This window comes from Elaeis guineensis, chromosome 2 (genome assembly GCF_000442705.2).
Source record: "Elaeis guineensis isolate ETL-2024a chromosome 2, EG11, whole genome shotgun sequence".
Classification (NCBI taxonomy): Eukaryota; Viridiplantae; Streptophyta; class Magnoliopsida; order Arecales; family Arecaceae; genus Elaeis; species Elaeis guineensis.
This window is the reverse complement of record NC_025994.2, coordinates 107,045,217-107,060,803: the sequence shown is the minus strand read 5'-3', so window position 1 is coordinate 107,060,803 and position 15,587 is coordinate 107,045,217. Positions and strand designations below refer to the sequence as shown.

Here is a 15,587-nt window from a genome sequence, read left to right as displayed (position 1 = left end):
CAGCATTTTAGTAAAGGATATTAACTGGTTGAGTTGGTAAAGTTAAATATCATTGTTTTGGGTTTGAAACCATCCCCACAAATTCTCTAGATTCAAAATCACATGCATTGAGATTAATTTCAACTTCCATTTTGCTTGGGCAGTTACCACTTATTAGTGTTGGCTATCTGGATTCTCGTATATATTAAATTAGAACTAGCAAAAGAATTTTTTTTTTTATTCTCTATCATCATTGTGAGTGTGGAGTGCTTCGCATCTATTATTAAGGTCTACAGCTAGGCATCGGACCAGTTCGTGAATCTGCAAAAATCTACTATCATTTTTAATCTCAAAACGAAGATCCAAATAAAGCAAGTGATTCGGGATAGGCTGGAGATCCCTGAGCAAATCATGATTTTGACCTACTTTGGGGTTTCTATTACGAGACAGAGACTTTAGAAGGCTGATTGTAGACTCACGGAGTAGCAGGTCCAGAAACGACTAGAGAGTTGACAAGCTAACACCCTTTCTATGATGAGGAGGATCACTCTTATGAGATCCATCATGAGTTCCATTTCGGTATATCCCCTGGCGAACACTGTTATTCCGTGCTCTTATCTTAGAGACTTGGAGCCGCAGCTACGGAACTTCCTTTGGGGTTCTAGACATGGTGGTCGCAGGCTTCAACTGCGGTCCTGAAAGGTTGTTGGCCAGTCGATGCAGAATGGAAGGGTAGAAATCCAATCTTTGCTGGTCATAAGAGAGGTTATGATCACCAGACATGCTATCAGATTCTTCCCTCAGCCTGATTGCTTGTGGAGTAGAGTGATGAGGGCTTGGAATGAGGTTTGGAGACAAAGGTCCCAAATTTGCATGGAGCATAGCTGCTCCTTTATCTGAAGGGAGATCTGTATCCGTGTCCTTACAATGATGACCTAGGTTAGATGGCTGATTGGCTATGGAACTTTTGTTAATGTGAGCCAGGATGCATGCATTTCTAGCCTCCCCATATCTCGTTGGCCGATCTACGTCATCATGGAGGTGGATGATGGCTTGCAAGTTCGCGAGTTGATTACTGTCGATGGTAGGAGCTGGAGGGCCTAGGACGTCGGTCATCTCATCGGTGGTCAACTTGCTGATAGGATCTTTGTTATACCCATCCCCCTACATTAGAGCCATGATTTGAGGGCGTAAGGCCGGTCATGCTGCTTCAATACCCCTACTAGAGATCTTGTTGCGACGTACAGACCTGTTCCTGAGTGGAGGATCAATGCTGCTTGGATCTAGTCAGTAGCGGCCCATCTCAGGGTCAGACTTTTCTTTTGAAAGATTGCCTAAGATCGGCTTCCGACTTGGATATTTCTCAGAGACAGAGATATGGAGCTATTGGTTGCCTGCCCGATTTGTGGATTAGAGGACGAAACGACTGAGCATACCCTACTTCATTGTCCACGGGCGTGCTTGATCTGGTGGATGGTAGGAGGTCAGTTCTGGAGAGCTATGACTGACTCCTGACTTTCCTCATTCTTAGACATAATCCATCGATGCACAGTAGAGGGTCAGGCCATCGGTGGTAGGATGGCATATATTGCTTATCAGATTTAGCTGTCCAGAAATATTTTAGTCTTCGACGCTGAGGTTGTGCTTGTGCATTGGGTGGTGGAGAAAGCCTGTTATCTTGCTGAAGAGTACTACCAGTTCGATACTACTAGACAGTCCCTTATCACCCCAAGTCTTTGGGGCTCTTCTACTGCGCATGCAGTGACCTGAAGGATTCTTTTCATTGCTTGGGAGCTTCCTTCCTTGGGGTTTGTTAATATCAACTTTGATGGTAGTGTTAGAGATAGCAGAAGTGGTGTAGGCTACTTCATTCGGGGCTCGGATGGTAGATTTCTGACGATTAGATACTCATACCTATTTGAGCCGTCGGTTCCAGGAGTAGAGCTCCAGGCAGCCGGGGCAGACATCACCTGCACATGATAGGAGCTGCATGCAGAGGGCATCTTCGTGGAGGGTGACTCTGTCACAGTCATTGACTGGATCCAAGATAAAATGAAATAGGTGGGAGCTCATCTGTTGCTCCACGACATCTAGGAGTCCCTAGGTCATTTTTCTGTGACAGTTGTTCGACATATCTACCGAAAGATGAACAGCGCTGCGGATTGAGTAGTTTTATTTATTACTAATCACACCGAAGATTGGTCATGATGCCATGGAGATGAGTATCCATGGTATTTTGCGATATTTTGTATTCTAACTTTTTGGACTGTACTTACACAAAAATGATATAATCACTTGCTTGTATTAAAAAAAAAAAAGATTGATGCACAAGCATATGACGTACATGAGCCGAAGAATTAGGTTGTTATCTGGTTAATATTTTTTATTAATCATATAAATTAAAAAAGAACTCCCGCTAATTTTGACTACATTCATCTTATTTTCACTTTAGTAAGGTTAAAAAAAAACTGGGTTTGTTCATTAGGGAAAAAAAAAACCTGGATTTGAGACGGGTTTGATTATTTAGGAAAGAGGCATGCTATATGAGTGATAAAATGACCAAGGCAAGCTTATACAAATAGGTTAGGCCTCACAGAAATTGTAAAATATAGCGCCCTTTGATGGTGTAGGGGTTGGTCCCTGGGCTGCTCTACTTTCATCCCCAAACCTAAGTTTAGTCGGGAACCAACCATCACATCTCCTACACACACATGGCAGTACTGGATCACAAGCTCGATCTACCTAATAGTCGTTACATTGCTCTTATTGGAATTCTAACATCTTTGCCAACCATTTGGATGAGGTTGTGCATGGAGCAAGGCTTTCATATTGAGGTGATTCATCACAATAGACCACCACCAATATGAATTACTTTTATAATAATTACCAACCATCTATTATTATATATATTATATATTTTTAAAATATTATTATTAAAATAAATTTTAATTATAACGACTGTTATAGTGACGTAGATATCCAAAAAAAAAAAAGATAAACAACTATTGATAACAGAAGAACATCGTTATTGTTCCGATCAATATTTATTAAATATATAATTTCTATAAAATAATATAATTTTTAAAATTTAAAAAAATAAAATATCATTTATACACATAAACAATGTATAAATAATTAGCAAGATGTCAATGAAATAATATTTTTTAAAATTTTATTTAAAATGTTAGCTATTTGTTTAAATATCTATTATTGATCTATCTATTTTAAAATATGTAACATTGCTTTCAAATGATCGTTGCTGGGGCATATCTTCTGTATATCTATAATTTTCTAGATATGACATCTATCCATATATCTTCCATGAATCTAATGTCATATGCAAATTTTCATTTATACAGTATATCAATTATACTGCATATCGGCTTAATTTGGTAGCACACGTATAATCTTAATATTTATTTATTTAGTCACTAAATTCCAATACTTTCTTTTTTTGCCTTAAAGAAGAAAGCAAAAACACTAACATCCAATATGCCATACTCCTGTAAGACAAAAATCTGGGGCCGAGGAGAGGGGAGGGGAGAGAGAAAACGGGGGGGGGGGGGGTGTGTTGGTGTTGCGGTGGAGTGGAGAGGCGGTCATAATATCTGGCGCTAGCCATTTCTGGCTCACCTCCTAAACGAAAAAGAGTGGAGAAGCCGCTCCTAAAAGAAGAAGAGAAAGCCCAGTCCATAGGAAGAGTGAGAGAGAAAGAGAGACAGATGGGAAGCACGGTTCTGCTCTCCCATCCACAACTTAGCAGCTGCTTCCGCCGCCTCGATCCGGCCAAGCAGCACCGTTACGCTGCCCCACGGATCAAAGCAGCGCCCTTCCCGAGCTCTCCACGCAGGCATCGCCGGATCCTCCGCTCCGCTCTCGAAGACGACGGCAGAGAGGGGCAGCAGCAGCCGCAGCCGCAGCCGCCGTTGGGCGGTGTTGGGGCCACCGTCGAGGAAAGACCTGGTAGGAATTTCTTCATCTTTTTCGACAATTCTATTGAAATTTCTTGGAGACGCCGATTTTCGGATATTTTGTAACTTTAAAAAGTATTGATTTTATCATTTTCGTGGATTCAAAATCTTCAAATTTAAGACGTTTTAGATTTTGGGGAAGTATTTCGTCGGTAAAGAGAAGGTTTTATGATGGAAATAAGAAAATTTCTTCTTTGCATCTCCCACTCAAGATACAATTGTCCAATTTCATGTTCTTATGGATGTTTACGAATTTTCACTACACGAGCAAACGACAACACCATGACTTGTTATTTCAAGAATCATGCAAAAGCATACAAAATTACGAATTACCGGAGGCACCTTACAGTGATGGCTTCTAAAGTTAATTTTTTGTATCTTCGACTCTAAATCAGTGATTTTTCTTAACCGAGATCTTGGATTCCATAGTTTTGTTTGTTGCAAGCTGTTCCTATGTTGATGAGTTCGTGATGTTGTTGCAAATTTGAAGCTTGACAGGGTAAAGAAGTAGAAAAGCGCATTATGATCCGATCCATTTTCATAACTCTTACAGCTATTAGCTTTTTAGATAAGAAGATGGATGAGGAAGGTGTGAAGGTGTGGTAAACCATAAACTACCTTTGTGATTCTAACCTGACTTTCAGTGGTATTGGTTGATTCAGTTGTCTCTCTTAGATGAGTTTGTCGTACAGTTATAACTCTGTGGGTTCGATCCAGTATTATATAATTCATGTGATTTGCGAATATGTGAAATTTCTGTTACGTAATGGGGGTTAACAAGATTGAGATTTAGTGGTGATGACTTAGAATTGTTGCATAAATCTCAGGGCTGTTGCACTAGTGGTTCCTAAAAAAAGTAGGTTTTATATTTCAGTTTCTAAAACAAATGATGAGAATGGTTGATATGCTTCCCATTTCCTTCTCTCTGTTAAAAGGTTGAAGATTTTTTAATTGGTGAAATTTTGTGGAAGGAATCTCATGGTGACACTAGATCCAAAGAAGTTAATAGTGAAAATATTTTTGGATATACTTTGCTTTTTAATGAATAAATACATGTATTCCCCATTTCCTTCTCTATGCGAAAAAGTTGAAGATTCTTTGATTGGTGAAATTTGGTGGAAGGAATCTCATGGTGACACTATATCCAAAGACATTGATGAGTGAAAATATTTTTGGATATATTTTGCTTTTTAATGAATACATATACATAAAAAAAAAAAAACCCTTCCTTTTTATGGAATCATGCAGGTCTCTTTAATAAAACAAAGTCAAAGAAAACTTAAGCATTACAACTACAGCTTTGGTTCGAGGCAGGGGACTAAGGGATCTTTTAACACATAGAATTAAGAAAGTAGTTCTATTATGCTAGACTTACACATGACACCAGTGTTGTCACATGCTGATGTAGTTATAATTTAAATAGGGCATTGGTTAAAGTCTTGTTACTTTTTATAAACTTTTAAGTTAGTTTTTTAAGGCATATGATTTGTTAACTGCAGACAATGTTTTTCTTTCCTTCTTCTTCTTCTTCTTCTTTTCTTTTTTAGGCTAAACTATTGCGCTGTGCATAAAATAGGATGATCTTATTTTTCTTCTAACATGTTAATCCCTTAGAGATTTGGTGCTAAATTTGCAAAGAGTGCAGCTTGAGGCAATGCCACAAAATATGGATGACCTTATGGACAATATAACAAGGAAATACTTGATATTTCCATAAAAAGAGAGCCCATGCTTCACATTTCTTTTACTCATACTAATTTTTTGGAACAATTTTTGGAGATCTAAATTCTTGGAGGTAAGCTGGTTTTGTGTTTGTTCTTTTGATGATAGACCCATGTTTATATGATGTTGAAATTAAAAAAATTAATGAGAATGGAAAAAAGCCATTTATATTGGACCTACCATCAATGTGCTCTAACACTTTCAAAGCATTCCTCTGCTTCTGCATATAGTTCTGTATTGGTTGATATATGTGGATACCAAAAATAACCCAGTAATAAGGTGATCTCCGAATATAATGATCCCTTATCATATTAGCTAAAGATTAGTGTATGTCATGCGAAACTTCATGCAAATAATTTTTTAGTCGCTATATCTTTACATATGTCTATTATTTATGTTTGCTTCCTATATTTTGCCACTCCACGAAATGAATCTCCAGTTTAGTTGTGTCTGTAACAACTCTGACTCATACATAACTATTCTCTGTGATCTGCAGTTATTGTAAATTGAGTCCTGCTACTCATTGGCAGCTTTATAAAGCTAAAACTGCACCTGATAATTTCCTATTTATACATCTAATTTGCCTTGACATATCAGATGTTTTCAGGTGGTACTAGATCAAAATTTTCTAAATCTTGCTAAGTTACCCCAAGCACTGCAACCGAAATCATTTCTTTTAAGATTCAACATGGAATGGAATACATAACTCTGTGTCCATGACCTAAATTCCATTGGCAATTTTTGTTGTAGCAGAGAACTTCCAAGAAGACTCCCCAGAAAGCATCAAGCAAGATAATGGGCAAAGCGATCTCTATAATCTTCTTTATCCTAGCAAAGAGCTTCTCCCTGATGATAAAGAGATGAGCATTTCTGACCATTTAGAAGAGCTTCGCCAGAGAATATTTCTCTCTGTTTTGGCTGTAGGAGCTGCTATCTTAGGTTGCTTTGCTTTTTCAAAGGATTTAATATTGCTCCTTGAAGCACCTGTAAGTGCTCAGGGAGTTCGCTTTCTGCAACTATCTCCTGGGGAGTTTTTCTTTACAACTCTGAAGGTAAACTTTCAAAAATGTGATTGTTATCTTTACTTGCTATCAGATGTTCTACATAATTACTGCTGTGACACACTTTTTGTTCGTCTTGCAATTGCACCAATTTTTTTTGAAGCTGATTCTCCTCTGAAGATGTATTTGTTTAATATAACTTAGTAAATCCTGTGCTATTTGATTCCATCATGTCTTTGGGGCACGTCTGATTAGCCCTTTTGAATGTCTCTTTCTTATTGATAATGCCTGAGATTTATAGAACATTGGGCTATTTTGTACTCTTTCTCTGTATATCTCTCTCTCTCTCTCTCTCTCATAACAAACTTCAGTGAGATTAGAAAATGTCCAAAGTCTGTATAATTAAAAACTAATTGGATTTACCATGAAGTAAAGGCTGTCTTCACAGACATATTCCTTCGATCATTAAAAACTAATTGAATTTAACATGAAGTAAGGGCTTTCTTCGCTCATGGTACTGCTGATGTTGGTTCAAATCTGTCCACATGCAGCATTTTAAAGAAGTGATCTGCTCATTATGACGGAAGTATTTCATTGCTGAGCAGGTATCTGGTTACTGTGGGCTGCTTCTGGGGAGTCCTGTTATCCTCTATGAGATCATAGCATTTGTTCTTCCTGGTTTAACAAGGGATGAGAGAAGGTTCCTAGGCCCTATTGTCCTGGGCTCGTCGGTGCTTTTTTATGCTGGCATTGCTTTCTCCTATTCAATTCTAACTCCAGCAGCCTTAAATTTCTTTGTCAGCTATGCGGAAGGGGCAGTGGAATCGTTATGGTCTATTGATCAATACTTTGAGTTTGTCCTCGTGCTTATGTTCAGCACAGGACTGTCCTTTCAGGTACTGTCGAATATTTCCATACATTTCTATTAAATTATGATATTGCATGCTACTTTAAATATCCCTGTCATTGGTCCACATTATGCCCTAAGTAATTCATGTTAGGAATGAAAACTTGAGAAAGCAAAGAATCCCTTTCTCTCTACTCTGTCTTTTAACATCTTGTAGCATATGCTTAAGTAGTTAGTGTAAATGGAAGAAGTCAACTTTTTTATGTGGCCCATCTCAATTCCCTCATATATAAGTTCATGCAGCATACAGAAAAAAACTATACTAGTCACTCCTGGCACCTGTAATGTACATATTCCATTTTTTTCATTAGTTCATTGGCTCCCCTTCTATCTTATCTCATGCATTGTTCTTCTGGCACATCTAAACATCATCATTGCTTCTACTGAAAGACTAAGAGTAATTTAACAATTCATATATGACCTTCTCCGCATATATAGGGATTGAGTAACAGCCCAACACTGCTGTTATTTGATTTTCCTGGTAAATGAGTTTGCACATAAGAGATGTTAGTCAGGCAGGGATTGCTGTGGTTACGAGACAGCATTCAGGGTCAAGAAAGCTGACACTTATTATGACTTTGTATCTATGGTTTGCTAACTTATTACACATGCTTTTTAACTTTCAAATTGTAGGTTCCGGTTATACAGCTCTTGTTGGGACAGATTGGTTTGGTGTCTGGCGACCAAATGCTCTCCATCTGGAGATACGTTGTGGTTGGCGCTGTTGTTGCTGCTGCTGTGCTTACACCATCAACTGACCCCTTGACCCAGATACTGTTGGCAGGGCCACTGTTAGGTCTCTACTTAGGTGGTGCATGGATGGTGAAGCTAGTTGGCCGTTAACTGCTTTACCTAATGCATAATTTGCATTCAAATGGGTCTACAAAAAGCCATGATGTATCATTAGCACACAAGAGGTAAATGTCATTACTCTTAATATTCTATCTATTTTTGAATTATGACCACTCCCAATGTAGTATAGTTTATGATACAGGTGGATAGGAGGCCTTGTACTTCTGTTATTCTTTCATGTGCCGTGGCATTTTTTGTTAGCTTTTATATTTAATTACATATTTGTACATCAGCTGGCAGGAAATTTATCCAGTTGAAGTAGATGTTGGTGCATTCTGATTCCTGAGGTGTACCACCTCTGGAATTCTCTTTTATGTTTTTTACTTCACCTCATGAAGCAACCAGAGTGAGAGCAGAAAGCAATGCACGATCTTTTTTTCTTTTCTTTCTTTTTTTTTTTTTTTTTGAGTAAGACTATTGATATTCTTTTTTTCTCTTCGACTCCATTATTCCACCCAAAAAAGAAGGCAGTTTGACAGTTTCTGGTTTGGCGTTTGACTATCCCTAAGCCAAAGTAATCCTTGAAGATTACTACAGATAATTGAGACCTAGTTTTGCTATTAAAACCCTGAGACTGAGGTGGTTGTTGGAAGCCATTTCCTTGTCATGATCATCAGCCAGTTTCAAAAAAATCTTGTGGTCCATTTAGTTATGAAACAGTGATGTTTTGGCTGATCTATCTGTAACTTCTGCTTTGGCAAGTTATATAACTACCAAAAGCACAGTTATCTTCTCCTCTCTCTGTGTGCAATAGATAAAAACACAACCTAGCTCAGAATTGGGGCCTTGCAGAAAATAGTTGGCGTTACGGAAACCGGTGTAGGAAACAATCTGAATGCATGGGAAATGATGGTCAGGAAATATCTTAATATGGAAAACTGTAATTATTATCATGCATGTATCATGCACAAAATTAGAGTGCACACAATCTGGAATAATTATAATGTGGAAAGCAAAAGTATCATGCGTGTATGTGTAAAATGAATCCCATCCCCCACAGAAATTAGAAAGAGGGAAAAACAGAGAGATGCACCTGTAATCAGCTTAGCTCAGTTTCGATCCTGGTTCGGTGCTAGATGTGTTAAAAAGGACACAGCTGTATGGTTCAAGTTTTGTAAGCACAAAATAATGTAAGAGCTTTACTCTTACAAAATAATACAGATATTACACAAAATACCCCTGACATCCTACATTGTAAGCCTTCCCATTTCAGATACCACATCATCACCCAATCTACTCTCCAGTTTGCCCAAGGAATTCTCCGGTCCTTCAAAAGGCCTGAAACACATCTCCAAACGAGCCTTGAAGGCTCCCAACTTCTGCATGCATCTCATCGACTCCGTGGTGCATCCTTTTTGATATCATCTTCATTTGAGAGATCTCCTGCGGAAGGTAACCAGAAGCTCCAAGCTCATCAACCTGCGCTCCCATCTCTTGGCGGTAGCTCGGCAATTTCTCTAATGAATCAACGTAATCCTCGGTGCTAACTCTCACGAATACTTGAGCGAGTGAAAGCTAAGAAAGAGTATCTCTCTATGACAGTAAGTGTATCCAGCGCCACGCCAATGGCTAACTCAGCAATGCCCATCTTCTGGGGTTATCACCAAGGTCATCCTCAATCAAACCACCCTCTTCATCAGAGTCATGCATCTTCTCAGCAGCGTCATCGGAAGTTCCATCTGCCGAGTCATCGTCAGCACGCTAGAGTTCTCTCATCTCCCGAAGGACATCCTTAATTAAGATTGCAACATCTGCCATGGCCCACACTATGCCAGGTAAGTCTTATTTGAGGGCATCACATGCTTCCGAAGCTCAGCCTGATCGCTTGGGGATTGATATTTCTTGTTGGAACTGCTAGAGTCTGCACAAAATCCATCAAAAAGATTTGACGGTTTTATTTTCAATCTGGGAGCTAGTTTGTGCCTGAACATAACGTAAAGCTTTCCTTCTACAAATGGAGAAAACCTCATTTGATGCAAACATGTATCGAGTTGATCAAGAAGCCGAAGGTAATCTGAAGCATATGATTATTTGGACAAGATATTCTCCAATCTAATTCTCAATTCGCGGTTGTAATTTTTTTATCCAACATGATCATCCCAATTCTGTCTCCGTTGGTGGCGGTGAAAGCAAGAAATATTGAATCTAATACTGTGGGATTTTGAAAAATTTTGGACATTTTGAACATTGAAAAGAAATTTTTAAGGTGAGAGAAATGCATACCACGAGAGGAGACTGCTTCCCTTAGCGGTGCAATGCTGCGATCGATTACTTGTTTTGCAGCAGCGCGGATGCTTGCATGGAGGGTTGGCTCGGCACCCACGGTGCTACCAGGGCAAAATGGAACTCATGAAGCACGTTGCAGTACGCCCCAGTATTCTCCTCCAGTGCTTTCACCTCAGGTATTTCTCCACTCCAAAGCATTCCAGTTGCACAACGGCAAAAACAGAAGGAACAACAATTTGATCATACATCTATAAAGTTTAGAAGTATCATGGTATATAAATTTCTTTCTCTTTTTTTTTTTTTGATGGTATCTGCTAAGATCATCTTACAAGCTATAAGGTCTAGGGTTATTAAATTGATGAAATATGACAAACCCTAGCGATTTGTCTTTTTGGTCAATAATAGATTACTAAGTTTGTGGTTAATAACAGATACATGGGAGGGAAGAGAGAGCATGGAAGAGGCCGGAACCATATGCTTAGTAGGAGTTGGACTCTCTCTCTCTCTCTCTCTGTCACACACACACACACACACACACACTAGCTAGGGTTCATGCAATGACTTACTTGATAGCTCATGACCCTTCTATCACTCGCTCCCTATCGGATCCACTAGAGCGAGTGAGAAATGGGTTAGGCTCAACCTAATTTAATCGTGCATTGTGCTAATTGGATAAAAAACTAGATTGAGGATTTATAAATTTGGTTGATTACTTGGATCATTTTTATGGAAACAAATTCATTGAGAACTAGTTAATAATTTAAGAGTATGATTTATTAACAAAACTTTCATGACTTTTGAAAGGAAAATATGTCGATTATTATGGTTGTGTTTTGGTGTTAGTGGTGGTGTTTCCGTTTTAATATGCTTATGAATAATATAGATTCCTACCAAAAAAATAGATATATAGATTTTAAATAACCTAGAATTTTTTATTTTTAAAATATTTAATTATTTAGACCCCTTCAATCGGTTATTGGATAGTTTTTTTTTTTTTTTTTGTCTCAATAATACAACCTGTCACAAATGCGAAGCAAATTTTGAACACATCCATGTAAATGTTTAATCATATAAACCCCTTTAATATTTATTTTGATGTTTTAGCACGTTTTGGTGGTAAGAAATCCCATGTGAATTCTGGTCATATTTAGACATTAGATTTGATGCTTTTGCATGTGTTGGAGTTGTTTTGATATCCCATAATTTTTTTTAAAAAAAATATATCCCATAAATTTATGGCCATATCCTGGCGTGCAAATTTATGATTAAAATAATATTGAGATATTTCACACAAGCCTAAGTTTACATTGTTTGGGCCAAATCCACAAATCAAGCTAACATTTTCGTATCTTAGCCCAATTCCAGCCCATGTACATACACCATCGTAGTGTATTAATTCTTTGTGCACCACATACAGTGCAATATTATTACACCATTTAATAACATTAGAGCACGTAGTGCATTTAAATGAGGCGGATATTTAATGCTGTCTAATTTTTTTCTTTTCTCAATTTTTCAAGAACGAAAATGTCCTTTATGACTTTTTAATATCTTGTATGACTATTTTCTATGAATAAATATAATTTTTTATGAATATATACTATTCAAAAAATTATATAATTTTTTACGAATATATATATAAGTTTTTTTGATTTTCTATGAATATATATGATTTTCTGTAAATATATATATATATATATATATATATATATATATATATTCACAAAAAATTATATATATTTACAGAAAGTCATAGCCATATATATTTATAAAAAGTGAACAGTATATATTCACAGAAAATTATATATATTTATAAAAAATTATTTATAAAAAATATATATAAAATATTAAAAAATTATAAAAATATTTTATTATTAAAAAATTGAGAAAAAAAAATTACATCCGAATACGCTACGTTTCCTAAGCGATGTGATGGTATTGGTGCACAAGGAATTACTCTTGAATCGTGATGAAAAATTTGGAACCTGAACTTCCGAGTACAAGCCGCAAGCCCGCACGCTTTGCCTGCAAATGAGCGGCAGAAATGGCCGGTCCACCATTACTTCTTCCCTCTTCTAAGCCCTAACCCTAATTCCCTGCTCTCCTCCTCCGGAGAAGATGAGCTTTCTCCTTAGATCTGGCCACCGTCTCCTCTCCTCCAAACCCTCGAGCTCGATCCCTATTCTCCGACGCTTCTCCCTCCCGGCGAAGGAGGACGCCGACGGAGGGGAGCCGGTGTTCGACAAGTGGAAGCTCCCTGCTGACTACGACCCCTCCAACTTCGACCCGGCGACCGCCCGGAGCCCCCCCTCCGACCGTGTCTGGCGCCTCGTGGACGAGGTCTCCACCCTCACCCTTGCTGATGTCGCAGAGCTCTCCTCCATCCTCGTTCGGAAGATAGGCCTGAAGAACGCGCCGGTCATAGGCGTAATGAACGCCGGCGCCGGCGGGACCGGGCCCGCCGGCGGGACCGTGGGGGCTCCGGGGAAGGAGGAGAAGAAGCAAGAAAAGACGGTGTTCGAGTTGAGGCTGGACTCGTTCGACGCGGCCGCTAAGATCAAGGTGATAAAGGAGGTGAGAGGGTTCACGGATTTGGGGCTGAAGGAGGCTAAGGACTTGGTGGAGAAGACGCCGACCATTATCAAGAGAGGCGTCTTGAAGGAGGACGGGGAGCAGATCATTGAGAAGATGAAGGCCGTTGGAGCAAAGGTCGTTATGGAGTGATGAACAAATAGAGGTATTCTTGATGTAATTACTCGAACTTGTTCACTATGTTTTAATCCTCATGGATATAGATACAAGTTGGATGAAAAGTTTGGATTTTTACACCATTTTATCTTGTTGAATTAGGGGAGGTTGAGCAAAAGGTAGGCTTTGGGCGCAAAGAAGATGAACTCTGCTATATGTTTCTTGCGCCTATGTTTGTTGCTTTGAACGCCAAGATGTTGGTGGTGGATTGACAAAGAATTTTGTAAGGGAATGCTTATATTATTCTTCAATCTTTTGCATGCAGGAGAGCAATTCTTGGCTCGGTCGGTCATGACTGTGCTCTCTCAACTGTCCCATTGATGATATAATTCTCGTTTATTTAGCGAAAAGCAAATGAATCAAGGAGTTGCTTGTGGATCAAACTTTGATCCACAGGCTTACGGCACATTTTAGAGTAAATCCTGATGCTATCATGTGCATACATTGTTCTTTAGTTCTGCCGGATCAGTATATTGTTCAGTCCACTGATGCAGGCCTCTTTCCCGAGCCTCCAGCGAGTTACAGAGTTAGGAAAGATCAAATTTTTGATGGTTTTATCGTGCATGATTGAATTGCGAAAATTTCTAGATTCATATCCTACATTTGAACTAAATTCTTGTTCATTAAAGAATCTCCTTCGAGTTGCTTTGGAATAATTAGGACGGACCTTTGTCACCACCTAGGCAATGTTAAGAAGCCACGTCAACAGCTTTAGAGCAATGATATGAATTGCTCCTTGGAGTTCCATTTCCTAAAGTTCATCCCGGTTGCTGCATTGTCCCAATTTATTAGAATTGGGTGCTTGATCTTTGTATTGTTAGCGCTTGCTTGTTATTGCTTGCTAAAGATCACCAAATGCCTTATTCCAATCAAGTCTGTAATTGATTAGTATACCCTCTGGTTATAACATGTTTCATGATTCCACGACAGGCAAACTCGAGGTTTGTGGCATGACGCCTTTTTTAGTAATGAATATGTTATCCAGATAGCTTTTGCTGGTTGACAAGTTAAAACACGTTTATTAGATTCATGGGCATCTGTCGTTCAAGAATATGCAACACCAATTTGAGATGTTGACACTAGCGGAAATGGGTACTCGTAACACACTCGTGGAGGTGAGAGGAATACGCATACCCTGAAAGTCGAACGCGTGTCATCGTGAACTCCTTTTCCGTTGTTGGGTACAGGCATCGTGATCTGGTTCTTCTACCAGGATCGGACGGACAACAATGACCATAGTTTCCAACCAGCTGAGTTTAAGGAACCATTCTTTGTTTTCCTTTCACCATCGTGCAACCCCCTCGGGCCCATTTGGATATTCAGATCCAAAATCTCATGAGATTTATAGGTTTAAACCAGTACAACTATAAAAAGAAAAAAATCTAAACTGGATTTATATTCCTAAAATCTAGAGATTTTTAGAGTGGACTTATCTAAATCTCATAGAAAGAAAAAAAAATCTCAATAAATTACTTTTTCTCCCTGTAGGATTTGAACCAACTCATATAAAAGATAATTTTGAATAATTATAGATGTAGAATAAACTCAGCCTCTAATTTAATTTTTTTTTTAAATTTAATTATCTAAAAAATTTTATATTTTTTGAAAATTTTTAATTTTAGCATAATTTTTTAATTTTTTCAATCAAGCATGTGTACTATCCAATTTGTTGCAATATTGATTTACCGTCAATTGATGTTGAAATTTGACGTTAAGATGTTGACATATAAATGAGATGTCAAACTTGATTAAAATAGGAAATGAGTTCAAATGGGCATCCCACATCATTTTAGCCATCCTTTTCCCTCCTTAAATTTCCATTTCCACCCCCTCCCTCCTCCCCCATCCCTCTATCCGAACCCCATCCAATCCATACCCCTCTCTCCTCGTCTTCCATCCAATCAAAATCGGTGGGTTTTGAGGGCACTAAGAATAGTAAGACGTGCTCATTCTCCCATAGCCTGGTGGATCTGACGAGCCCTTTCCTCCTGCCGCACCCTTCTACTACCCCTCTCTCCTCCTAGCCCAAAACCTTCGCAACCGTCTTCATCGCGATCGTCGATGCTGGTGTCCTCGACCTCCCCTACACCTTCATGCGCATCGGTTGGGCTGTTGGCACCACCCTCACTGTCATCACCACCCTCACCTTCCACTGCATCTCCTCCTCATCCACACCCGTCA

General features: G+C 38.7%; 2 protein-coding genes and 1 pseudogene across 10 annotated transcripts; 2 read left to right on the top strand and 1 right to left on the bottom strand.

Annotated features, from left to right (window-relative positions):
• Positions 1–3,548: 3,548 nt before the first annotated feature.
• LOC105047183 (sec-independent protein translocase protein TATC, chloroplastic) lies at positions 3,549–11,211 on the top strand. 9 transcript variants are annotated; one of them, XR_003801465.2, is made up of 6 exons: positions 3,550–3,942; positions 6,423–6,724; positions 7,279–7,569; positions 8,214–8,497; positions 9,646–10,207; positions 10,291–11,211. XR_003801465.2 is itself a non-coding variant. In XM_073252570.1 (5 exons), exons 1-5 carry the CDS (start codon positions 3,702–3,704, stop codon positions 8,421–8,423), a joined length of 942 nt encoding a protein of 313 aa, XP_073108671.1. In that variant the 5' UTR covers positions 3,549–3,701; the 3' UTR covers positions 8,424–8,693. The 9 variants fall into 9 exon arrangements, 3 of the variants coding, with proteins under 3 accessions (XP_073108671.1, XP_010924303.1, XP_010924322.1); XR_012139035.1 differs by having other exon boundaries at positions 9,646–10,834; positions 11,090–11,211; XM_073252570.1 differs by lacking the exons at positions 9,646–10,207; positions 10,291–11,211 and having other exon boundaries at positions 3,549–3,942; positions 7,279–7,373; positions 7,476–7,569; positions 8,214–8,693.
• LOC105049271 (uncharacterized) lies at positions 9,620–10,856 on the bottom strand (annotated as a pseudogene).
• A 1,296-nt stretch (positions 11,212–12,507) lies between the features above and the next one.
• On the top strand, positions 12,508–13,812 carry LOC105047176 (uncharacterized). Its single transcript, XM_010925988.4, has 2 exons — positions 12,508–13,395; positions 13,509–13,812. Exon 1 carries the CDS (start codon positions 12,777–12,779, stop codon positions 13,380–13,382), a length of 606 nt encoding a protein of 201 aa, XP_010924290.1. The 5' UTR covers positions 12,508–12,776; the 3' UTR covers positions 13,383–13,395; positions 13,509–13,812.
• Positions 13,813–15,587: the final 1,775 nt, after the last annotated feature.